The sequence below is a fragment of the Leucoraja erinacea genome, chromosome 3 (genome assembly GCF_028641065.1).
Source record: "Leucoraja erinacea ecotype New England chromosome 3, Leri_hhj_1, whole genome shotgun sequence".
Lineage (NCBI taxonomy): Eukaryota > Metazoa > Chordata > Chondrichthyes > Rajiformes > Rajidae > Leucoraja > Leucoraja erinaceus.
In genome coordinates, this window is record NC_073379.1 from 22,482,900 (window position 1) to 22,509,155 (window position 26,256).

General features: G+C 45.0%; 1 protein-coding gene across 1 annotated transcript in view; it reads right to left on the bottom strand.

Annotated features, from left to right (window-relative positions):
• Nucleotides 1-12,136: 12,136 nt before the first annotated feature.
• zfyve28 (zinc finger, FYVE domain containing 28) overlaps nucleotides 12,137-26,256 on the bottom strand; it is a 140,267-nt gene continuing 126,147 nt past the window's right edge. Inside the window, exons 13-14 of the mRNA XM_055632265.1 lie at nucleotides 22,506-22,609; nucleotides 12,137-18,349 (exon numbers count right to left, since the gene is read on the bottom strand). Coding sequence (XP_055488240.1) covers nucleotides 18,218-18,349; nucleotides 22,506-22,609 — 236 coding nt within the window. The 3' untranslated portion in view covers nucleotides 12,137-18,217. The remainder of the gene's footprint in view (nucleotides 18,350-22,505; nucleotides 22,610-26,256) is intronic.

The window sequence follows — 26,256 nt, forward strand, 5'->3', positions numbered from 1 at the left end:
GCCCTTTGGCCCACCGAGTCCATGCAAACAACGATCCCCATACACTAAGTGTCCTACACACTAGGGACAATTTACAATTTTGGAGCGTGGGACGAAACCAAACTGTAAAGGAAAACCGGCACAGGTCATGGGTAGAACATACAAACTCCATACAGACAAGCCCCCGTATTCAGGGTAGAACCCAGGTCTCCTGCGCTGTAAGGCAGCAGCTCTACTGCTATACCACCATCACGTCCACTTCCATATTCTGGAACTGTTTCTTCCCAGCTAATATCAGGCAACATTCTACCACAACGAGAGCTGGCCTGAACTACTATCTCAGACTATCTTTGATCGGACTTTACTAGCTTTATCTTATACTAAACAGTAGTCCCTTATAATGTGTGAATGGCTCGATTGTAATCATGTAAAGTCTTTCCGCTGACTGGATAGCATGCAACAAAAACCTTTTACTGTACCGTAGTACAAGGGACATTAACCAACATGAACTGAGTGAACACAGAGAGTCAGGCAGCATCTGCGGTGGGAGGCGTTAACAAATGATCAACATCCTGGCTCGAAACACTACATCAGGGCCCACAGATGCTGCCTGACCCATTACGGGACTCGTTGCCTCAAGATCACTGGCTCAGCGAAAACCATCAAAATCCCTACACCACTCTGATAGTGAGTGAGTGAGTGAGTGAGTGAGTGAGTGAGTGAGTGAGTGAGTGAGTGAGTGAGTGAGTGAGTGAGTGAGTGAGTGAGTGAGTGAGTGATAGTGAGTGAGTGATAGACCCTATGGTGGACATTGCCCGGTCCATTACGTGTACTGACCTCCCACCGTCACAGGGATCTACAGGAGGCGCTGCCTCTAAAATGCAGTCAACATCATCACAGTCCCCACCATGGCCACGCTCTCATGTCACACCTGCCATCAGGAAGAAGGTCCAGGAGCCTGAGAACCATGACCACCAGGTTCAAGAACGGCTTCTTCCCATCAACTATCAGGCTCTTGAACGACCCTGCGCGTGCTCACACACACATACAGATACACACAGATACAAACTCATGCACACATACGATCACAAACACACACCTACACACACATACTCACAAACACACATATATACACACAACACACAACAAAAATTACAATGGATAGACACAAAAAGCTGGAGTGACTGAGTGGGTCAGGCCGCATCTCTGGAGAAAAAGGAAGTTGCCTGACGTCTGAAGAAGGGTCTCGATCCAAAATGTCACCTAATCCTTTTCTCCAGCGATGCTGCCTGACCCGCTGAGTTCCTCCAGCACTTTGTGTTTTTTCGCTGAAGATTCTAGCATATCCAGTTCCTTGTGTCTCCATAATGGACAGTTTATTGTCTCACTGCTTATTGTGCAGGTATTTGTTGTGTTGTTGCACAAATGTGAAGCTGCAGCGAGTGGAAATCTCATTGATCCTATCGCTAGGGTTGTCAACTGTCCCGTATTAGCCAGGACATCCCGTATATATTGGGCTAAATTGGTTTGTCCCATGCGGGACCACTCTTGTCCCGTATTTGACTGCTACTACTCGGGTCGAGGGGACTGTCGGGTCGGAGCGCTGCGTCCGGCCCAGCCTCACCCGTCCCGACGTAGTGCAGCCCATGGAGTGCAGCAGCAGTGCCTCGCCAGTGGCCCCGTTGATCGGCAGCCCGGCCAGCTGTCCGACCTTCGGACCTTCGCTTACCGCCAACACCACCCTTCTCATCGCCGATCATTGGTTCATGAGTTGGATGGGGGCCGGGCTTTGCGCGCGATGTCGCATGGCCTGGGCTAAAAAACTCATCAGCCAGCTGGGCTTTGTGTGCAGTCCAGCACCCGGGGCAACTCATCATTCACCCAACAACGGCCGAGTCGATCAACTAATTGCCCTTGGGAATCCGTCCCTTATGTTGACCTTTTGTCCCTTATTTGGGAGTGAGAACGTTGGCAACCCTACCTGTCGCTGTTCATATGACCACTAAACACTTGACATTTCACAACATTCACCCTGCATTTCAACAGTCACAGGACAAACTGGTCACTGCCAGACTTGATCCTGCACCTATAGAGAGAAACTGAAGGGAATCCACTTTAGTCAGAAAATGGTGTTGGCTAAACTGTTAGGACTGAATAGACAATAGGTGCAGGAGTAGGCCATTCGGCCCTTCGAGCCAACACCGCCATTCAATGTGATCATGGTTGATCATCCCCAGAGTTAGCACAGACAGGATGGGCTGAATATTTCACCCCTGGGGTTACAAATATACAAAACAGTTTGTAACTTTCCAATGTAAAATGTAATATGTTCTTCCTCTTTAAAAAATTGTTAAAGTATTTCCCCTCTCTCTCTCGCTCTCTCCCACCCTTTGTCTCTCTCTGCTTTCCCCTTTCTGTCTCCCTCTTTCTCTTGCTTTCTCCCTCTCTTTCTCCCCATCTCTCTCTCTCTCCCCTTCACACCCTCTCTTACTCTCCCTCCCTCTGTCTTTCCCTACATTTGTCTCTCCCTCTCCCTCTCCATCTCTGTATCCACCCCCTCTCTCTCCTCTCCCTCCCTCCCTCTCTCTCCCCACTGCAGATGTCAGCAGAAGGGGAGACTGGTGCGACGTTGAGTGGAGATTTGGGGGTTTTGGACTCTTGCCCAGCTTCCCGGGACAGGTGATGACCTGGGGCCAGGGGTCAGACACGGAGCACGTGTGGGGTGAGGAAGTGGGGTGAGGGTGTTGTTGAAAAGGTGGGGTGAGGGTGAGGGAAGGCGAGGGTGTGGGTGAGGTGGTTGGCGAGGTGAGGGTGAGGGTAGGGTAGAGTGGGTGTGAGGGGGTGGGTGAGTGAGGGTCTGGGTGAGGGTTTGGGTAGGTGAGGCGATGGGTGGTTGAGAAAGTGGGTGATGGGGGGTGAATGAGGGGGTGAGTGGGTGGGTGAGAGTGTAGATGAGTTGATGCCGTCACCCCTGGTCCCACCACTCACACTCTCCCATGTCTCCTGCAGCAGATGTTGAGCAGATCCCGACGTCCCGACCCAGCTCCGAGCCTGGGACAGCGCTGACCTTCTCACCCTGGGCGTGCCCGTTCTGGAATGTTCCAGATGGCGGGCCGGCAGCTTCCTACGTTGCATTTCCTCCCCCTCCTCTGCCCCAATCCGGCCGCAGGGTTACTGCCGGTCAACTCCCTGCAGCTCTCTCCTCTCAGCCAGAGACTCACACTGCTGGGAAACAGGCCCTTCAGCCCAACCCGCCCATGCCAACCCATCTACGCTACACCTATTCACCCACGTTAGACCCATATAGAGAGTGGAAACAGGCCCAACTTGCCCACAGCGACCAACATGTCCTAGCTATACCAGTCCCACCTGGCTGCGTTTGGACCATATCCCTTTTCTATCCATGTACCTGTCCAAATGTGTTTAAAATATTGCTATAATACCTGCCTCAACTACCCCTCCGGGCAGCTTGTTCTATATACCCACCACCTTCTGTGCAAAAAAGCTGCCCCTCAGGTTCCCATTACATTTTTGCCCTCTCACCTTAAACCTAGGGTGCTGCCTGATTCACCACTAACCCATTGCAGACATTGGGCTTTGTTTATAGAACTGGTGGGCTACAATGCTGAGAATTACATTCTTCACTGGATCTTGCCCTTTGCTCTACCTATTGTACTTGACTTTCAATTGATTGTACTTATGTTTGATTGCATTATATTTGATTGTGTCACAGAACATTGTATAATGTTAATACAATTATCAGATGGTATTATCTAATAATATCAGATCATATTTTCTGATCCATTTGGAAAGTCCGCATAAACCAAGCTTGTCACTCTACTGTGGTACAATAACAACACACAACTTATCCTATCCATGTACCTGTCCACAGGTGAATAAGGTGGACAAGAGTGCTTTGGGTACATTGGCCTTCATCAGTCAGGGTATTGAGCATAGGGGCAATAGACAATAGACAATAGACAATAGGTGCAGGAGTAGGCCATTCGGCCCTTCGAGCCAGCACCGCCATTCAATGTGATCATGGCTGATCATCCCCAATCCTGCCTTCTCCCCACATCCCCTGACTCCGCTATTTTTTAAGAGCCCTATCCAGCTCTTTCTTGAAAGCATCCAGAGAACCGGCCTCCACCGCCCTCTGAGGCAGAGGGGCGTTATGTTACTGCTGTCCACAATTTTGCTGAGGTCACATGTGGAGTATTGTATTCAGTTTTGGTCACCCTGCTACAGGAGGGATGTCATTAAGCTGGAAAGATTGCAGAGAGGATTTATGTCCAGGATGTGAAGATGGAAGACCAGCCTGGAAGGCCCGGCTCGCCCGCCCAGGGTGGAAGGAACTGGACAGTGGCAGGGAGTGCACTACATCAAGGGTGGAGTGGGCCGCTGGAGACCCTGCGGCAGTCTGGGGCTCTGCTGAGCTGGGTGCTGCTCCAAGAGGCTGAGCGCGTGGCTGCAGAGAGTGGTGGAGCAGCGGCAGAGGACACCAACGGCCACACTTAGCCTGGCCAACCCTGCAATGCTGCCGGGACAATGGGCCTCTATGGCCAGGCCAAGAACTCTGCACTTACAACAACTGAGACTTGTAAATGGTGCCAAGAGACGGGAAAATCTATATATTACCTCAGCGTACTGCACTCTCAGTGTACGACATTTGGACTGTATCTGAGATACTTATCTAAGATGTATCTAAGCGCTTATGTACAATGATACATGTCCTGAACTGTGTACAGAAATGAATCTCACTGCACTTTGGTACATGTGACAATAAAGTACCATCTGCTCGTAGTTGGTCCATATCCCTCCAACCTTTCCTATCCATGTACCTGTCCAAAATGTGGTTTAATTGTTGCTATAATACCCCCATGTTATGGGAGGAACATTCAGAATCTGATACCAGCCGGGAGAAGCTGCTCCTGAATCTGATGGTACGCACTTTAAAACTTTAATATCTTCTGCCTGATAAGAGTGGGTTAGGGTCAAATGTGGGCAAATGGGACTAGGTGAGATGGGGCATGGATAAGTTGGGCCAAGGGGCCTGTTTCCATGCTGTATGACTCTCAATGAATTTAGGGAGGAAATGTATGAAGATGTATAAACACTGAGTCGTCCAACTTCGTATATAAGTTCTTTATTAGCATAAACATAGAGAGCGAATACACATGACTGTTGTAGGGTCAAGCTCGAAGATGAATCTGAAGAATAGCCGAACCGGCACACGAGATGACGAAGCTGAAACCCGACTGGATCACGTATCCGGTGTACAACAGTAAAACCAGACATGGATCAAATCAGCTAATAGTGATTGATCTACAGTAAAGATATTGACTCTTTGGGGGAGGTCCTCTAGATTATTAAAGCCATTTCTTGCTGTTATGAACCGCAGTCTTTTCACGAATCTGGGAATGGGGATAAACTCTTTGTACTGGCAGGATAATTAGAGGAAGCAGCTTTGAATATTCAGGGAGGGTTTTCTTTGCACATCCTAAAATAGACTGAGAAAGGTCAGTGGGAGCGGATTCACAGTGATCTTCATATGTTGCTTGATAGGCCTTTTACATAAACAATAATCGTCGTGGCTATTGAGGTCATCGAGGTCGAGGATGATGGTCTATGTTCCGTTGTTTTTATGGACTCTCAGGTGGCTTATGAGTCCAATCCTGGTTTTGAAAGTTCTTCAACATTCAGTACAGGTAACTCCAGATGGCAGATCGGGCTTTGGTTGGTGCTGCCACTCTTTCCGTTTTCTCCTCTTTTCTTCTAATTCTGCGCATCTGTTGGCTTCGAAGGTCGCTGTTCCTTCTTGGATGATGGTTCGCCAGAGTTTCCTGTCCTTGGCATTGGTTTCCCAATTGTCGATGTCGATTTCACATTTCTTCATGCTGGCTTTTAAGACGCCTTTGAATCTCTTCTTTTGTCCGCCTCTTTTACATTTGCCTTCTTTAAGCTGGGAGTAGAAGGTTTGCTTTGGTAGACGCTCGTCTTCCATCTGAACAACATGATCGACCCATCTTAGTTGGTTCTTGATGACGAAGGCTTTGATGCTAGATGTTTTTGCTTCATTCAACACGTTGACGTTGGTTCCTCGGTCTTCCCAACTGATATTTGGTGCCTCGAAGACATTGTTGATGGAACTTTTCAAGTGTTTTCAGATGTCGTCGGTATGTTGTACAGGTTTCTGATGCATACAGGAGCATTGGAATCACCACTGCCTTGTACACTAACATTCTGGTGTCTGTTCGGATGTCACGAATTTGAAAGACTGTCGTTCGAAGACGTCCAAAAGCTGATCCAGTACACTTAAAACGATGTTGGATCTCGTCATCAAGGTCGACATTGGAGGAGACGTGACTTCCAAGGTACGGAAAGTGATCCACATTTTCCAGGATTGTTTCACCAAGTTGAATTGATGGTTCTTTCCGATTTGTCTCAGTTGGTGACGATTGGTGGATAACCTGAGTCTTCTTGGAGTTGATGGTAAGTCCAAGTTTCGTGTGTGCACTGCTGAAGGCAGTCAGGATCTGCTGCAGATGATTATCTGAGAGAACTGCAACACGGTTGTCGTCTGCGTATTGGAACTCGATAAGGGAGCTCATAGATGTCTTAGTTTTGGACTTGAAACGGGCAAGATTGAAAAGTCTGCCATGTCTTCTGTAGACGGTTTCGATTCCTGGAGGTAGGTTGTCCTGGATGATGAACAGTGTTGGGGCAATCACGCATCCCTGTTTCACTCCTGATCTAATTTGAAATGGCAGTAATACAACAAACCATCGGTTGTGGAGAGAACAAGGAACTGCAGATGCTGGAATCTTCAATAAAAAAACAAAGTGTTGGAGAAACTCAGCAGGTCAGGCAGCATCTGTGGAGGGAATGGACAGACCACATGTTGGGTTGGGACCTTTTTGCCCTTTTTAAAAAGAGAGCACAGGAACGATGGGGCGAATGACCTCCTTCACCACTGTGCTTTTCTCTTCAGATCTTTAGGTTTGCCACGATCTGCACCGTATGATGTGGCCACTAGGTGCCGCCCTCTACCACCAATGTAACTCTGCTACTGGCCAGAACCTTGATGTGCAGTGAGTCAAGAGTGTTCAATTGTCATTGGTACTATTTTTACTTGCAGCAGCTTTACAGGCCTGTAAACACAATAACACACAAAAATATATATATATATATAAAAATTCAAAAATTCAATCCAGTAATGGTGAAAAATAACCTTCAATGGTTTCGTTATTTTTGCGTGTACCAGTGAAATACTTTTTTTGCATACAGCTCAGCAAGACTTTCCCTGCACTGGTCCGGGCAGTGTTCACCACTTTCTGTAATCTCCTTCGTTCCTGGGCGTTCGAGTTGCCGAACCAAGCCATGAAGCGACCAGTCAAAGTGCTCTCTAGCATCCACCTGTAGAGGTTCGTCGACATCCCACATCTCCTCAATCTTCCACGGAAGTAGAGGCGTCGATGAGCTTTCGTTGTGGTTGCATCAATGTGCTGGGTTAAGGACAGATCTTCAGGAGTTGATGACTCCCTCCACCACCAACCCGTTGATGAAGACTGATTTGTGGATCCTCTGTCTTCCTCTTCAAAAGTCAACAATCACTTCCTTGCTTTTGCTGACGTTGAGAGATTGGTTGTTGTTCTGGCATTATTCTGTCAGTCTATCCATCTCCCTCCTACACTCTGACTCGTCGACATCTGTAACTCGTCCAACAACGGTGGTGTGAATGTAAAGATAGAGTTGGAACTGTGTCCGGCTACGCAGTCGTGGGTATAGAGTGAGTAGAGCAGAGGGCTGAGCACCACAAGCTGCTCAATACCGGTGGAAGGGTGGGGTAGATCCAGCACTGCTTGCCCAGGGACCGTGATGTCTCTCCCAGTCTTATTCCTCCCAGTGGCAGCTGCTATACCATAATGGCAACAGCAGTCGGTAAGGATCCCAACACAGGTTGAGTTGTCATCAAGAGAGAACGCATCAACATTCACTAAACTATCAATAATACCGTAATTACTTGCACATTTGGAGTATGGGGAAACGTAATTTCGATCCTCTGTGTAACTACTGTTGCATAATTGAATTGACAATAAAGTTACTTTGAACTTTGAACTACCGTTAAAATAAAAATAATGGATCAGCTAAGGTGTTTTATTTTTTAAATAGGGACCCAACAGAGGGGAGAGGGTGGAATTTGGAATGACTCAACTGGAGCAACTCAATGGGTCAGACAGCATCTGTGGAGGGAAAAGGACAGATAACACTTCGTCCAACAACGGTGGTGAATGTAAAGATAGATTTGGAACTGTGTCCGGCTACGCAGTCGTGGGTATAGAGTGAGTAGAGCAGAGGGCTGAGCACCACAAGCTGCTCAATACCAGTGGAAGGGTGGGGTAGAGGAATAAGACTGGGAGAGACATCACGGTCCCTGGGCAAGCAGTGCTGGATCTACCCCACCCTTCCACTTCGTATCAGGACCCTTCTTCAGACTGATGGAGTGGAGAGTGGGAGGGAGGGAGGAAGAAAGCTGGAAAGGAGAGGTGGAGGCAGGGCAAAGACTGCCTCCAGACGTGAGGCAGCAGTTCTACCCACTGCACCACCGCTCCGCCTCAAGACGAAAGAGATGAAGATGAAGCAAGCGTCAACGCTTGTGCCCAAATTAATTAGAGTCTTTCATTGGCTTCACATGAAGGCAATTAGCCGTAGAGCACGAAGGATGTTGGTTGCTTATTGCAGCACAGAATGAACTAATGAGCTGTGCATGAACCTTTTCTCTGGAGGTATTTCAAACCACAAGAATTTAGATTGTGCTTTACGAGAACAAGAGGGTGAGGGGACTTTACTACAGAGGTGTATAGAATAATGAGAGGTGTAGATAGGGTAGACACAGGGAGACACAAGTAGCTGAACTCTGGAATCCTGAGCAAAGAAGAAAGGTCCTGACCTGAAACGTCACCTGTCCATTCCCTGCACAGATGCGACCTGACTCGCCGAGTTCCATCAGCATATTGTGTTTTAAACAGTCAGAACCTTTACCTGCAAAGTTTAATGGAGATGTACAGGATAAGTTTATTTTTACAGTCATGGAGCGTGGAAACGAGCCCCTCAGCTCACACCGACCAACATGCCCCATCTACATTAGTGCCATCAGCCGGCGTTTGACCTATGTTCCTCTAACCTACCCTGTCCATGCACCTGTCCAAATGTTACTATGTTGTGATAGCCCCAGCCTCAACTACCTCCTCTGGCAGCTCGTTCCATACACCCACCACTGTTTGTAATAAAAGTTACCTCTCAGGTTCCAATTAAATCTTTCCCCCGCTCACCTTAAACCTTTGTTGTGGTGGGTGTTTGGAACATAGTCAGGGGTGGTGGTGGAGGTGTTTATGCTGCTTTAAGATATGCCCATAGATATGGAGGGATATGGATATGTGCAGGTGGAAGAGATGGGTTTAACATGGCACCATGTTCTGCATGGACAATGTGGGCTGAAGTCCTGTTCCTGTGCTGTACTCATGTTCATAAGTTATAGGAGCAGAATCAGGCTCTTCGACCCACCAAGTCTACTCTGCCATTCCATCATGGCTGATTTATCTTTTCCTCTCAACCCTATTCCTTCCCCCCCCGTAACCCCTGACACCCAAGAATCTGTGCTTTAAAAATACCCAATAGCTGCGTCCATATCCGTCTGTGGCAATGAATTCCAGTATTCACAGTGCTCCACAGAATTTCATTGTACTGTTCTATGTTCTAAATATATTTGGAATAAAAATCTGGAATCAGAAACAGTGACCACAAATACAAGATTCTTCTAAAAATTCAATGGTCATTAATGTTTATTTGGGCAATACAGTGGCACAGCTAATAAAGCTGCTGCCTCACAGTGCCACCGATCTGGGTTCGATCCTGACCATGGACACTGTCTGTGTGGTGTTTGCACGTTCTCCCTGTGACTGTGTGGGTCTCCTCCCTCACCCCAAAGACGTGTGGGTTTGCAGGTTAATTGGCTGCTGTAAATTGCTGCTAGTGTGTAGGTGAGTGGTGGTATCTGGGGAAAGTTGATGGGCCTGTTTGAATCATGGAGAAATACAACAGGGAAATAGGCCATTCGGCGCAGTTTCCATGTTGGTCATCAATAACCCACTTACACTGATCCTACATTTGTTTTTTTTCTCCAAATTCTCCCATGTAACCATCCTTGGTCCTGCTCACAGCGCCAGAGACCCAGGTTTAATCCCGACCTTGGGTTCTCTCTGTGACCGCATCCGTATCCTCCAGGTGTTCCAGATTCCTCCCATCTCAGAGACGTGCGGGTGGAGGTGGATTGGCCTCTGCACATTGCACAAGAAAGTGAGATAACATGGAACGGGTTTGAACAGGTGATCGATGGTCAGTGTGGACTCCAAGGGCCGCAGGGCCTATTTCGAAAGCTGCATTTCTAAACTAAAGCTTTAACCTCAAAAGAGCCTTTGAATCTGACAATTATTTCTAACCGTGGAGTATCCACGGTTTATACTTGGTTTATACTCTCTAGAATTTAGGAGATTGAGAGGGGATCTTATAAAAACGTACAAAATTCTTAAGGGTTTGGACAGGCTAGATGCAGGAAGATTGTTCCCGATGTTAGGGAAGTCCAGGACAAGAGGTCACAGCTTAAGGATAAGGGGGAATTCCTTTAAAACCGAGATGAGAAGAACTTTTTTTCACACAGAGAGTGGTGAATCTCTGGAGCTCTCTGCCACAGAGGGTAGTTGAGGCCAGTTCATTGGCTATATTTAAGAGGGAGTTAGATGTGGCCCTTGTGGCTAAGGGGATCAGGGGGTATGGAGAGAAGGCAGGTACAGGATACTGAGTTGGATGATCAGCCATGATCGTATTGAATGGCGGTGCAGGCTCGAAGGGCCGAATGGCCTACTCCTGCACCTAATTTCTATGTTTCTATCCTTCCCAAATCTAGTCGAGCTACTTATTAAATTTCTCATTTCACATGTGCTTCCTTAATGTTCGGTACATAGTGAACAATGGGTGCATGACAGAGGCTTACCAGAACATGGCCTGGATTAGAGTGCAATAGCTTCAAGGACAGGTTGGACGAATTGTGTTAAATATTAAATTTTAAATTATGAGAGGCAGTCAGAACTTTTTCTTCCCAGGGTAGAAATGTCAAAGGCTAGAGGGCAAAGCTTTAAGGTCAGAGGGGGAAAGTTTAAAAGAGATGTGCAGGACATTTTTTTTCGCTACACAGAGTGGTCAAGGTTGGTTATGGTAGACGGATGGCTTTTAAGCTTTGGTTGGTGGCACAACTGTAGAGTCGCTGCCTTACAGCGCCAGAAAACCGGGTTCAATCCCAAGGGTGCTGTCTGTACAGAATTTGCACGCTCTCCCTGACCACGTGAGTTTTTTCTGGGTGCCCCGGTTTAAGCCCACATTTCAAAGATGTGCACGTTAATAAGTTAATTGGCTTTGGTTAAAAGAAAATTGTAAATTGTCCATATTGTGTTCGATGTTAGTGTACGGAATGATCTATGGCAGGCACGGACTTGATGGGCTGAAGGGTCTGTTTCCACGCTGCATCTCTAAAGTCCTTTGGAGTGGGACATGGATATGCGGGGGATGTTGGTATATGGATCATATGCAGGCAGAGATTTGTTTATCTTGCCGCGATGTTTAACACTAATATTGTGAGCTGAAGCGCCCACTCCAGTCTGGTACCGTTTCATATTCCAACATCAGTGATACAAAACGTTCTGTAGATATACAAAAGTTTTTTGCTGTATGTTGGTACACATAAGATAAGACACAGGAGCAGAATTTGGCCCATCGAGTCTGCTCCGCCATTTGATGATGGCAGATCTATTTTTCCCCTCTCCACTCCATTCTCCTGCCTTCTCCCTGTAACCTTTAACACCCTTACTAATCAGAAGCCTATCAAACTCTGCTTTAAAAAACATCCAATGATGGCCTCCACAAAACATCCAATGATAGCATCTGGGGCAATTCATTCTACTGGTTCACACCCTCTGGCGTAAACTAGTAGATTCCTTCTCATCTCAATTCTGAAGGTGCATCTTTTAACTCGGAGGTGGTGGCCTCTGGTCCGAGACTCTCCAATTTCTGGAAACAGTCTCTCCACATTCACTTCATCTCAGATTTAAATGTAGGATTCATTATAGGCCTTCCCATTTTCATGACACGTGACAATAATAAATCAATACCAAAGAGAATAAGATTTGTGAAAACAATGGTTGGAATCAGGGGATGTTTTTCAACAGGCAACAAAGAATTTGAAGACAATTCCATACCTGTATCTATACATATACATTCAAGCCTATACATTGTAGGCTTGATTGTAGTCATGTATAATCTTGTCGCTGGGTGGGTAGCACACAACAATAAGCTTTTCACTGTTCCTCGTTACACGTGACAATAAACTAAACTACATATTTCTGTTCTTTCCTTTCCTTACCTGAGACCTTCAATGCAGTGACAGCAAAGGCCCTGGTTGATCTTAGAACTGACAACTCAGGAACTCTCTCCATCTCGTCCATTATTTGTCTTCAAGTGAAATAAGGTTCAGGAAGTGGTGAATCATACAAGGGTTGTAAAATCCCTGACCTCAATAGAGAAGAGTGTGCAGCCACAGGTGACATTTCCTTTCAGTGCCAGTCAGCTCCCTAATTGCAGTTCTAATGCTCCATTAATTGACACTCACTGGGGAACCATGATAAATTAAACGCTTTTCATTTCCCTCCACAACCATTACATAAATGTGATCTTTCAATCAGTACTTTCAGCACAAAGGTCAGGTACAAGTCTCAGGAGGATGGAGACTGCACTCACTCTCCTGGATGTTTTACTTGAGAGTGAGTGACCATGAGAGCATTTACACCAAGCTGCTTAAAGTGAAGGCACACAGGATTCTGTCTTAATTTATTTTGATTTGTTGAGAAAGGGTTAATGGGTGGGTGCAGTGGCGCAGCTGGTAGAGCCGCTGCCTCCAGCTCCAGAGACCCAGGTTTGATTCCGACTTTGGGTGCTGTCTGTGTGGAGTTTCCACGTTCTCCGTGTGACCGCATGGGTTTCCTACGGGCTCCGGTTTCCTTCCACACCCCAAGGACGTGCAGATTTGTAGGTTAATCAACCTCTGCAAAAATTGCCCTTAATGTACAGGGAGTGGATGAGAAACTGGGATAACAAAGAACTAATGTGAACGGGTGATCGAAGGTTGGCATGAACTTGGTGGGCCAAGGGGTTTGTTTCGATGCTGTATCTTTAAACTAATCTAAAATATTACATTTACAATCCCACCTGAAAACATCCAGATAAAATGTCAACCATTTTATTGAAACACAGGAGGTAAAAGTCAGCAATTTCAGGTCTTACAGTTCACCAGGAGCAAGTAATTCATCAGAAATGTACTATTTGTGCTTTTCGTCAAAGTCCTCTGGATTTTATTTAATTTGTACCATATATGAAACTACTATATTTAAGATTTTAGATTAGTCATACAGCATTATAATCCAATGTCTTAGTAATAGCATTTACAAAATGAGACCAAAGAGAGCCTTGGAATAAATAGATTACAATCCATTACATACAATTCAAATTATACAGAGAAAACCAAACTTTTGTGCATTTTATAATCAAAGTTATTGTACATTTTCTTTTAAAAAAGCTCTATGTTACAATATTTTTTCACTCTAAAAGGTAAAAATGCATTGCAATGTATTCAAGTGAAGCCTGAGATTGTAAGCTTGATTCACATAGCATCAATGTGTGGTCGTACGGTGGTTTTCCTATAGCATTCATTCAGTAAGCAGAGGCACGCTGGGCTATTAGAATACACACCCAAACCTCCGCTGTTCCACCTGCCGCGCCACTGTCTACAGTAACGGGTAGACGTGCATCGCCAGCAGCTTAGCGAGGGAGTTGGCGTTTATGCGTTCAGGAATAAAGGCAAAGGGGGGGGGCAAGCTGAAGCCTTGCTGCTCGTATCGATCTGATCTGAAGTAAGGAAGGTACACAAAAGATGCCAGGTGTGTCAACAGCACCACCACTCAACACCTCAGCTCCCTTTGTTCTGTTTTCTGGCTGTTATTGCTGCATTTGCACCTTTGTGGAGACTTTCACAAGTACAGCCTCATGGCGCCATTGTCCCGGGTTCGATCCTAACCTCGGGTTCTCGCCTGTGTGAAGAGTTTGCACATTTTCGCTGTGACCGCGTGGGTTTCCTTCCACATCCAAAGAATGTGCAGGGTTGTAGGTTTATTGGCCCTCTATAAAAATTGTCCCCAATGTGCAGGGAGTGGATGAGAAAGCGGCATTACATACAACTAGAGTGAACCGGTGATCAACTTGGTGGGACGAAGGGCCTGTTTCCATGCTGTGTCTCTATTAAAAAATACTCACTCTTCATTAATGCTGGAGCTGGAATGTTTGCCACAGAGCTAGTGAAGAGAGAATAGTTGTTCCCTGGGCAGGAGCAACGGGTGCAGAAGGAATGATTGGCTTTGTCAACTACCGTAATTAGGTTCCCAAGGGAAATTATTGCACCGCCTGAAGTGACAAGTCTACTTGATGGAGGGACAGGATTTATCTATTTACCATTGTCCAAACCTCCCTGTGCACCTCACAGAAGTCAGTGAGTTACACTTGTTCGGTTCCTGTAACTTTCATTGTGTCTGGAAGTAGATGGTTGGCCTCTGCCTACAATGTGATCCAATGCAGATCACTGGTACACAAAGCTGCAGCACTCAAGTGTTTTTGACTACAGTAAGCAGCGACAGGGTCAAACCTGGAATGCTACGAATGCTCGTGAGACAGAAGAGATTAAAATGACTCACTTGGGAAAGATATTGGCTGAAAGACATATGTTAAAAGGTACAACAGATTTGGGAACTTGACACCAGTAATAAGAGGTCTTGCAGGAAGGACTGGTGGCAAACCTGGTGCTGTTCTCTACGGAACGTTAAGGAAGGGGAAAGTTTCTTAATGAGGTTCACACTATTTAAGAGTGTAAATAGTGAGAATGTGGTTGATAATACAACGGCATTGCCTGAGAAACGTCAGAGGTTAATAGCAATATTTTCAAGGAAGGCTTGCAGAACATGGAATGTTTTACAGCAAGTATTAATAGTAAGGCCATCATTTAAAATGAAACCGTACAAGCGTTTCAAAATAAAAAGGATAAATCCAAAACTGGCGGGTAAGGCAGAGTTAAGGATTGACTCAAGGAACTTTTTGCGCAGAAAACAAAGTGTTGGAGTAACTCGGCAGGTCAGGCAACATCTCTGGAGGACATGGCTAAATGACGTTTCTGATCAAGACCCAGAAACATAGTCAGTCCATTCCCTCCACAGGTGCTGCCTGACTCGCTGAGTTCCTCCAGCGCTTTGTGTTTTGCTCAAGTGGAATTTCATGATGCAGTATGCCAGTGTGAAGAAAGACACAAGGAATTGCAGGGAGAGAAAAAAAAACCCAGCAAGTGCTGGAGTAACTCAGCGGGTCAGGCAGCATCTCTGGAGGACATGGATGAATGATGTGTTGTGTTGGGACCTTTTTTTAGATACTAAAGGGCCAAAAGTATTCCCCCTAATTATATGATTTTACAATCCAGATCAGAAATACAGAAACATATCAAGCTTTGGGATAATACACTCAACATTTTAAAGGACAGGTTTAAAGTGAAAATAAAATTTAAACAAAAACTGCAGACACTGGAAATCTGAAGTGAAATACCTCCTTCTCCCAAAGATCTTCATTCAATGATTAGCTTTTAGTCAACTGCAATAATTCTGCAACCATGATTCTGAACCAGAACAAAGAAGGGACGAGATTGAACTTTTTTTCGCCTTCCATCACAGTGAGGAATGTGGAGGAGTCACTGTGGTGGGTGTTCATGTGAAAATGTATTTTTTGTGTTTTGTTGCTTTTTAATGGTTTGACTGTATGGCAAATCAAATACCTCATATGTTGCAAAACATATTTGGCTAATAAAGTATGATTATGATGATTCATACACTCGGCTCTCCACCCAACATAAGACATAGCCAAGATACACAAACATGTTTGGGAAAGGAGTTAGATACTATGGAAAAGATTTGAATTATCTGCTATAGATTTTACAAGGTATTGATTACATTAGAAATAAGGAACTGGTTTACAAAACAAAGTCATTGTAGTAGAGCCAAACAAACTGCAGTTTCTGATTAACACACAAAAGGATACAAAGTGCTAGAGTAACTCAGCTGGTCAGGCAGCATCTCTGGAGAACACGGATCGGTGACGTGTAGGGTGGGGACCTTTCGTCAGACTCCAGACATGAGATCTTTTTCTGACTCTTTCCCAACACAGGCATTAATTTAAATTAACTGCTGATGTTAGTTTCTTGCAAATCAGATCAGCCGCACAATTGTTAGACTTATGCAAAGATTTCAGTTTTAAATAGTAATAAATTGATTCTTGTTTTGCTAAATTGTAACTAGATCATACAAATTCTTTGGTTGCGAAGTCAACACTAGTCTGATGCCAAATATTACATCTTTTTTTGCTTTACAATGGAAGTTGTTTACAGAATTAATTTGGAGGGTGGTTAATTTTAATATGTGGAGTGAACTGAGACTCAGAGCAGAACAAGAGGCCTTATGGCATACTGGAAAAAAAGGCACTGTTCAATGCTCACAGGCAACACTTGACAACATTAATCCTTGGTTGATATTCAATGACCAGGAAAAAAGGTGGCATCATTATTTGTTCAACCGTACCTATCTTAAAGTTGGAGTGGGAGACGTTTGTATTGGGGGGGGGGGAATGTTAGTTGCTCTGCCTATATCTCGTTCACTAATGGTTTTACCGATTAACTGTTGAGATTAGGCTGTTAAACCACAGCCATTTTGAGTACCAATTATCAAAAACAATATGTAAATCTTGGAGACACAGGAGACTGCAGATGCTGGAATCTTGACAATACACAGTCTACTGAAGGAATTCAGCGGGTCAGACAGCATTTATGGACGGAAATGAACCCTTCTTGTTTGAAGAAGGGTCCCAACTCAAAACCTTGTTTGTCCATTTGCACAGATACTGCCGAACTTGCTGAGTTCCTCCAGGCGTCTGTTTCTTGCATGTAAACTCTGGAATTGTGTGCACATACACTTTTTAGTTCTGCCAGGTAAACCGTTAATTCTGGACACACAGAGGCTGGTTTCCTATTCATGGACATACATCTGATTTTTAACCGTACTTAAATTATTCTGGTCCTGGAGACAGGAAATATGTCCAACTGGGCTTGCTTGAGCAATACCACCATTGTGTGAATATATGGTCAACGCCACCAAGCAGAGTGATATGTGGTGAAGAACATCCACAGTGTGACATCTGGTGAAGATCACCAACCAGAGTGATATCTAGTCAACATCACCCACCACCCCCAAGTGATATCCACATCACCAACCAGAGCGATATTTGGTTAACATCACCATCCACCGACTGATATCTGGTGAAGATCACCAACCAGAGTGGTATCTGTTGAAGATCAACCACTGAGTGATATCTGGTCAACATCCTCACATTAACACTGTGGGCATCTGTTCACCACCTTCAAGTTGTCACACATCACCTGCTCAGCAAAAGGAAAAAAAGGATATTTAAAATCTACTGCCAAACCCAACAGGAATGTTTGAGAAAATGAATCACATCTTGTCCAACATAGGTTTCTGCTAAAAGCTACCCAAGTAGGAACAGCATTGCTGCTGAACAAGTAAGACCATTAACTTGCTTAAGCAGCACAGTTAAAATTCCCAGAGACAGAAATCATGATTAGGTAATAATTACAACAATATGAACAATCTTTAGCACACAAGTAGGAACGCAGGAAATTTCATATCCCAGGTCGTCCAAAGAGCTCTCCGCACCAGTCTCCTTAAGGTTACGACATAATCATGTCCTGATATAAATTGATGGAAGACTGTACCGTAGCCGAACAGCCATGGAGGCTCAGTACTTCCCTGTAGCAGCGCATTATCAAAAGTCAGTACAAACATTTTGATCGGGAGATAATATTTCCCTTAGAGAGATTCTAACTTGCATGACTGTCAAAAAAAAAGGCTCATCGAATTTCCATTCCAAACAAAAATAAAATGCCAACCGGTCTAATTAGTGACATCCCACAACCGTTGCGACCATGAAGGAATAGTCTACGTGTGCCAGAACCAGGCAGCTCACTCGATAGTTATCAAATGTCAGCTCTGTCGCTGTAGAAGGGAGTCACGTGGAACATGTAGCAATGGGTGCAGACTCTGACTGGTTTCATCTGGCCATATCGAGGTAACGGAGCAGAATGAGAAGAGCAACGTGAGCAGAAGATCTGTTAAATGAAAAGGCATTTAAACTTCATACATGTACAATAGGTCAACAGCCCAATCTTTGATTACATAAATATCCATCTCTGTTAAAGACGCACTTGAGCTCCTCCCGTTGCTCCTCATCCATATTAATCAGCATTACCCTCTTCCCTTTTCCCTCAGATATTTCTCCAAACTCCCCTTAAATGCATCCATATGTTCACTTCTAGCACTCCCATGGTAGGGATTCCACATTCCCACCATCCATGGGGTACAGACACTATTTTGGGAGTACCCAATCTATTTGCTTTCTTGATCGCTACCTTATACTGATTTTGCAACCAATCTATCAAAACATCACCTATTTTGAAAGTGGAGACAAAGGAACCGCAGATGATGGCTTACAAAAAAAAAGACACAAAGCACTGGAGTGACGAAGAAGGTCAGGCAGAATCTCTGGAGAACATGGGTAGGTGAAGTCTCGGGTCAGGACCTTTCTTCAGACTGATGAAGAAGTTGACCCGTCTTCAACTTCCTACTTTGAAAGTTCGAGATTATGTCACTCCTCAACTTGCAACCCAGTCTGTTAATCTTTTTCTAATTTGCATACTGCTGCATTTTTGGTAACTTCCTTGTCGATTTTCTCAGTCCTATCTTGTTGGGACGAGTGTAGAGGGGACATGTTGGGCGGCATGGGCAAGTTGGGCCGAATAACCCGATTCCATGCTGTATGACTCTATGGTGCCTCTGGTGTCATAACATGGTGACTAGAAGTAGTTCCAGTGGCCCATTTGTGGCCTAGCCAAGGTTTGATGCTGGTTTAGTGCATGTTATCTACTTTTCAATTCTCTCCCTCAAGAAAAAAGGTTTGTGGTTTTTATTTATGATCATATTAACCCACGGTAAAACCTTTGGTAATTGCATTATGTTTACTGCAAGATCATTGTTTCTTACCCCACCTAAATTTGCATCTGAAAATTGAGGTGACACTATTCACCTCACCTAAGTGTGTTGACTTGTATCTACCTATCGCAAACGCCTTACACTAATCGGTTGCCCTGTTCACTAATTTCCCCCCTGATTTGCTGCCGGTCCCTACAGTGTTCATATCTCCCTTCCCCCAGTTTGGTCTAATCGACTCATTCAGAAATCATGCTTTAGATTCCAGGATCTACATTCTTAATGTAAAGTGGGCATGCATGGATGCTGGGGGTGAACCATTATGCACCTTTACCAACTACTCTTCATCATCACTCTTATCTTCTGCCTTCAACCCTTTCTGCTGCTTACACTCTCCATCATTAGTTACTAGTTTATTATGAGGTGACTTAAAGATCTTTATGAATTATATTCATTGCAATTACCACTCTCTTACTGTCTCCCTAAAAAAAATCAAATAAGTTAATTAAGCGAGATTTTCCCTTCTGAAAACCTTGCTTATTCAAACTAACATTTTGATTCTTATGATAGACACAACGTGCCGTAGTAGCTCAGTGGGTCAGTCAGCATCTCTGGACAGCATGGATAGGTGACATTTCCGTTCGGGACCCCGCAGTCTGAACAAGGGTTCTGTTCTCTGGAGATGCTGCCTGGCCAGCTGAGTTACTCCAGCATTTTGTGCCTATCTTTGTTATAAACCAACATCTACGGTTCTGTGTTATTACACATTTTTGATTATTTTGTTCTTCTCCCTGTTAGTAGGATTCCATTATTTTGCTTTGTGGTGATGTTTAGATTTTATAATCCAAAAAACAAAGAAATTAAAATGAACATGTTGACAAGTAAACAATTCAGAATGCTGCCTAAATTCAAAGGTATTAGCTATATAGGGAGAGGTTAGACAAACTTGGATTGTTTTCTCTGGAGATTTGGAGGCGGAGGAGAGAAACAGAGTGAAGTACTGTATATAAAATATAGCAATGCATAGATAGTGCCATAGCAAGGGTAGACAGTCAAAACCCTTGACCCCCAGGGTGGAAATGTCAAAGACGAGAGGGCATAGCTTTAAGGGGAGAGCGGCAAACATTAAAAAGATGTGTGGGGCAAATTTCTTTTTTTACATAGAGGATGGTGAGTGCCTGGAACACACGCATCATGTTCAGCACGGACATTGTGGCCGAAGGGCCTGTTTCTGTGCTGTGCTGTTCTATATTTTACAACATTGACACAAAATAGGTAGCATTGTGGTATAGCAGACTGAACTGCTGCTTCATAGCTGCAACCCGGTTCGATTCTGACCTCTGGTGCTGTCTGTGTGCAGTTTGCAAGTCTCACCTGTGACTGCATTGGTTTCCCATGGCTGCTCTGGTATCTTGCCACATCACAAAGAGGCACTAACAAGTTACATTTATTGGACCTACCCCTAGTGTTAATTTTCCCTAACGTAGGATGGAAATGGGAGAATCAGAGTGTAGTTGATGGGCATGTGGGAGTGAATAAATAAGAGGAAATAAGTGGGGGAACGAGAACTTATCAGATCACGCTGTGAGCTCGGATAGACTCAATGTGCTAAATAGCCTTCCTATCTTGTTAGAAAATGCGACGAGTAAAAAGCCTCTGGAGCAGTGATGTTCCGGCACATTCTACCCAGGTTTGATATGCCTTTTGAGCCTTGTTGTTCAACTCCCTGGTTCAGAGGGTCAACAAAATGGACCCTCATCAGTCATGGGAGTCTGCAGCCAGGCAAGGGATGTGCTTAGCAGGTTGGGCCCAGGAGGGCCTGATCCTTGAGAGTTTTGTAAACTTGTGGCTGATAGATCTCAGATGTTTTTGCACCTCCAAAAATTCCAAGTCAGAAGCCAATCCCTTATGGGCCTGGCCCACTTAGGCAACTGCCAGGGACTAGTTTTAATGGGATTCACCTACGACACCTGGCGACAACCTACGACAACACCCACGTCAACCTACGACAGCAAAAATTGTTGCCACTGTCGCCGATAACTTTTCAACGTGTTGAATATTTTGCGGCAGTCGCCTGCAGTCGTCCAAGTAGGACAGGCCCATTACTCCACTGTCATTTCAAGATGTTGAATCCTCTTAATTTAATTAATGTGTTAATTAAGATCAATCAAATGTAACTTAATTAAGAGATACAGCAGCGAAGTAGGCCCTTCTTGTGGAAGTAATGCCTATGACCATTGAGCACCTGTAGGAAATCTACACTCACAGGAAGAACGTGCAAACTCCACGCAGGCAGCCCCCAAGGTCAGGATCAAATCCGGGTCTCTGGCGCGGTGAGACAGGAGCTCTACCAGCTTTTCCCCCTTTGCTTTGTCCTTGGATGTGAATGACACTGATAAGCAGTAAATTACTACCCTTGCAAGGACAGCAAGAACCTAGGTTATGGTGTTGGACTGGTGTCATCCACAGGCCAGAGTGAGCAGTTCGTGGAATGTGCAGTTCTGCCCACCCCATTACAGGAAAGGTGTGGAGGCTTTGCAAAGGGTACAGAGATGGTTCACCAGAACCATGCCCAGATTAGAAGGTATCAGCTGCAGGGACAGGTTGGACAAATTTGAGATTGTTTTCTCTGGGATGCAGGAGAGACCAGATAGGAGTTTATAATATTATGAGAAGCAGAGATAGGGTAGACAATCAGAACTTTTTTCCCAAGATGGAAAGGTAGAGCTTTAAAACTAGGAGGAGCAAAGTTTAAAGGAGATGTTCGGGGCAAGTTTTATTTTACACAGCGAGTGGTAGGTGCCTGGAAAGAGCTGCCAGGGATGGTGGTGTGGGGGAGACAGATAGGATGGAGGCTTTTAGATAGGCACAAGGATATGCAGGGAATGGAGGGATATAAATCATATGCAGGCAGAGGAGAATAGTTTGACTTGGCATCATGTTTGGCAGGGACATGATGAGCCGAAGGGCCAGTTTGGGTGCTGTACTGTTCTATGTTCTATCTCCTAATAGTCTAGTGCTAGCCCAGTAAATTTGGTTTCACAGATAGACATGGGATTTAAACACACGACTTCTTGGTTGCTAATCCAATATCATGACCAGAAGGTTTTGCATTTGTTGCGGTGTCCTACCACAAGGCAGTCACCTCTCAATCGAATTCACTAACAGGGCCACAGACCCAATAATAGACCTGGACAGTTGTACCCATCTTGGATTCCCCAATGTAGATTCCATGTACGAGCTCTCACCGAGGCCAGTGTTTAAAGTAATTAATTATACCTTTCCACAACTTCTGCAATGATGCTTCCTGCGGATCACAGTGAACGGAGCCTTGCACGCCGTACAGAAGCTGCAGACTTCATCCGGAACCCATTCTGGAGGATCTGCCAGACATAGAAAGAGGAGACTTCAGAAGTTCATTCATTGCATCACGTATCTGAAGGTAGACACCAAGTGCTGGAGGAACTCGGTGGGTCAGCCAGCATCTGTGGAGGGAATGAACAGATGGGACCCTTTTTCAGACTGATTGTAGTAGGGGGGAGAAAAATGGAAAAGAGAGGTGGGGGCAGAAAATGTATTAGGTCGAGAAGTCTGAAGAAGCGTTGCCTGTCCATTCCCTCCACAGGTGCTGCCTGACCAGCAGTCTGAGTTTTGCTCAAGATTCCAGCATCTGTAGTTTGTTCTACAGTGTCTCTGAAAAAACATGTGGACAGTGGAAATCGTGAAAACAGAACATGCTGGAACCACTCAGTAAGTCAGGCAGTATATATCAGATCAAAGACCCTTGTTCAAAACATGGAAACAGTTTAGTTGTCAGGACAAAGACCTGAGCTATAGAGAGAGGTTCCCTGCATATCCATGTGTCTATCTAAAAGTCTCTTCAATAAAGACTGCTTTACGTAGTCTCCGAAGACTACGTAAAGCAGGTCTCCCCACTACACACCTACGGACTTTTTATAGGGGGACAATCGAGAGCACATTGACCTACGGCATCACTTCCTGGTTCGGGAGCTGCAAGGTGTACGAACGGCACCAACTAGACAGGATTGTGAAGACCGCCAGCAGGATTATTGGTGCTCCACTCCCTTTCCTGCTGGACATACAGGAAGAGATGTATCAACAGAGCCATCTCCATCATCAAAGACCCCTACCACCCATCGCATCACGTATTCTCCATCCTGCCATCTGGGAAGAGGTACAGGAGCATTAGCTGCAAAACCAGCAGGATGCTCCTCAGCTTCTTCCCGCAGGCTATAAGACTGCTAAACAGACTTTGCCCCCTGCCAAAGTATCGCGAACCAACCACCAACCTGGACACACTGCAGCAGAGCCACTGTTGTGCCGCTGCCGATCGGAACGCCTGTTGAATGTTTAGTAGAGTGTTAAATTTGTTCATGATATATGTATTTTTATTTCTATTTATTTTTAATGCACACCGAATGGACACTGGTTGAGCAACGTTTTTTTGTTTCCTCTGGATATGTGAATACTCAGGAAATGCCAATAAAGATATACAATACAATACAATACAATGCCATCATTGTGCCTGCCTGCATCACCATCACTGGCAGTGCGTTCCAGGCACTCACCACAGTCCATGTAAAAACCTTGCCCCAAACACTTTCCCCCTCTAACCTTAAAACTATGCCCTCTAGTCTCCATCCTGGGAAAAAGGTTCTGGCTACCTACCCAATCTATGCCTCTCCTAAATTGATACACTTCTATCAAGCCTCCCCTCAACCTCCAGCATCCCAGAGAAAACAATCCAAGTTTGTCCAACGTACACAAAATTGCTGGAGAAACTCAGCGGGTGCAGCAGCATCTATGGAGCGAAGAAATTAGGCGACGTTTCGTGTTCACGAAACGTCGCCTATTTTCTTCGCTCCATAGATGCTGCTGCACCCGCTGAGTTTCTCCAGCAATTTTGTGTACCTTCGATCTTCCAGCATCTGCAGTTCCTTCTTGAACAAGTTTGTCCAACCTCTCCTTGGCACTAATAGCCTCTCATCCAGACAGCTATCAGACCATTAAACACTATAACCTCCAAATAAGCTCTGAACCTCATCAACTGGCATTGGCTTTGTCGTTTTGTACTATTATTGTTTGTTTGTTTTAGGTGTCGGTCTGTCTGTATGCATAACTTTGTTTCCTTCATTATACTGTTTACCGATTACTATGTTTACATATTCTGTTGTGCTGCAAGTAAGAATTCTATTGTTCTGTTAGGACATATGACGATAAAACACTGTCTTGACTCTTGCATTGCGGTAAACCTCTTCTGCACCCTCTCCACAGCCTCCACATCCTCCCTGTAATGGATCATTTTTATTCAAACTCGAACATCATTTTCCACTTCTACTTCAGATTTCCATCATCTGCATTTTTTTTTTTTGCTTTGACTGCCCAAATTTTTCTAATGAATTTAACACTAATCTTGTTATTGGAAAACATTCCAAGTATTCAGGATTAAGATAAGGGCACTGATCTTCAACATGCAGTATACAAGATTAGAGTATCATGCACAAATTTCAATTTTTTGTTCACTAAAGTGAATTTTATGCCACACCGTACGTTCAGTAACAATTATTCTTGAAATTCTACAATTCAATTTCCACTATTGCCCAAAATTCGAATTAAACACTCACCACTCAATAGGCCACTTGTGTCCTAAATTATTTAAATTAAATGCCTCGTGCTTAAAGCTGCAGCAAGGAAGAATTCTATTCAACCGGTTCATATCATTGGCTCCAAATCAACACTTACCAAAATTAACAACTCCACTCTCACTATTGACGGCACCACTGTCTCCCCATGTACTCAGGCCCGCAACCTTAGCGTGATCTTTGACTCAACCCTCTCCCTTGAGCCTCACATCCGCCATGTTGTCAAAACATCATTTTTTCACCTCCACAAAATTGCCAAACTCAGACCCTCCCTCACACCCCCCGCTGCTGAAAGACTCATCCATGCCTTCATCTCCTCCCGACTGGACTATTGCAACTCTCTTCTCTCTGGCATTAATTCCAGCAACATCAACCGACTCCAACTGGTCCAGAACGCAGCCGCCCGACTCATTACCCAGACCAAATCCTGGCACCTCATCACCCCAGTCCTCAAAGAACTTCACTGGCTTCCCATTTCCCACGGATCATCTACAAAATCCTGGCCCTCACCTACAAAGCCCTCAACCACTTGACCCCCCCCCTTATCTCACTGACCTCCTCTCCCCCTACCAACCCTCACGGTCCCTCAGATCCATTTCAGCCGGTCTCCTCTCCATTCTGAAATCCAACCTCTGCACTTTTGGAGACAGAGCCTTCTCCAGGGCAGCTCCCAGGCTCTGGAACTCCCTCCCACAATTGATCCGAACTTCTGAGTCCCTCACCATCTTCCAGTCCCGCCTCAAGACCCATCTCTTCACCTCTGCATACCCTTAGTCCCATGTCCCCCTCCCCTTTGCATCTCTGTCTTACTGCTCTATTTTGTTTTGTTCTTGACTCACCATGTAAAGCGACTTTGAGTCCTTGAAAAGCGCTATACAAATAAAATGCATTATTATTATTATATCCAGTATACAGGACAAATCTCAACTCTGTTGTAACTTATACTGAATTTGCAACCAAAATAGTTTTTTTTTTTTTAAATCACCACAAAAATCCTTGCTGCATTAAAGGTTGTGGTGCAGTGTTAGTTAGTTTAGAGATACTGCATGGAAATAGGCCCCTCGATTCGACGCCAACCATCAATCACCCATGTTATCCCACTTTCTCATCCACTCCAGACACCTGGCTCAACTTATAGAGGCCAATTAACCCACAAACCTGCACGACTTTGGGAGGTGGATGGAAACTCGAGCACCCGGAGGAAGCCTAAGCGGTCACAGGGAGAACTTGCAAATTCCACACATGCAGCACCCGAGGTCAGGATTGAACCTGGGTCTCTGGCACTGAGACAGCAGCTCTACCAGCTGTGCTACTATGCTGTTCTGTTCATACACAAGACATCACAATTGGTGGTAAATTGAAGCTGG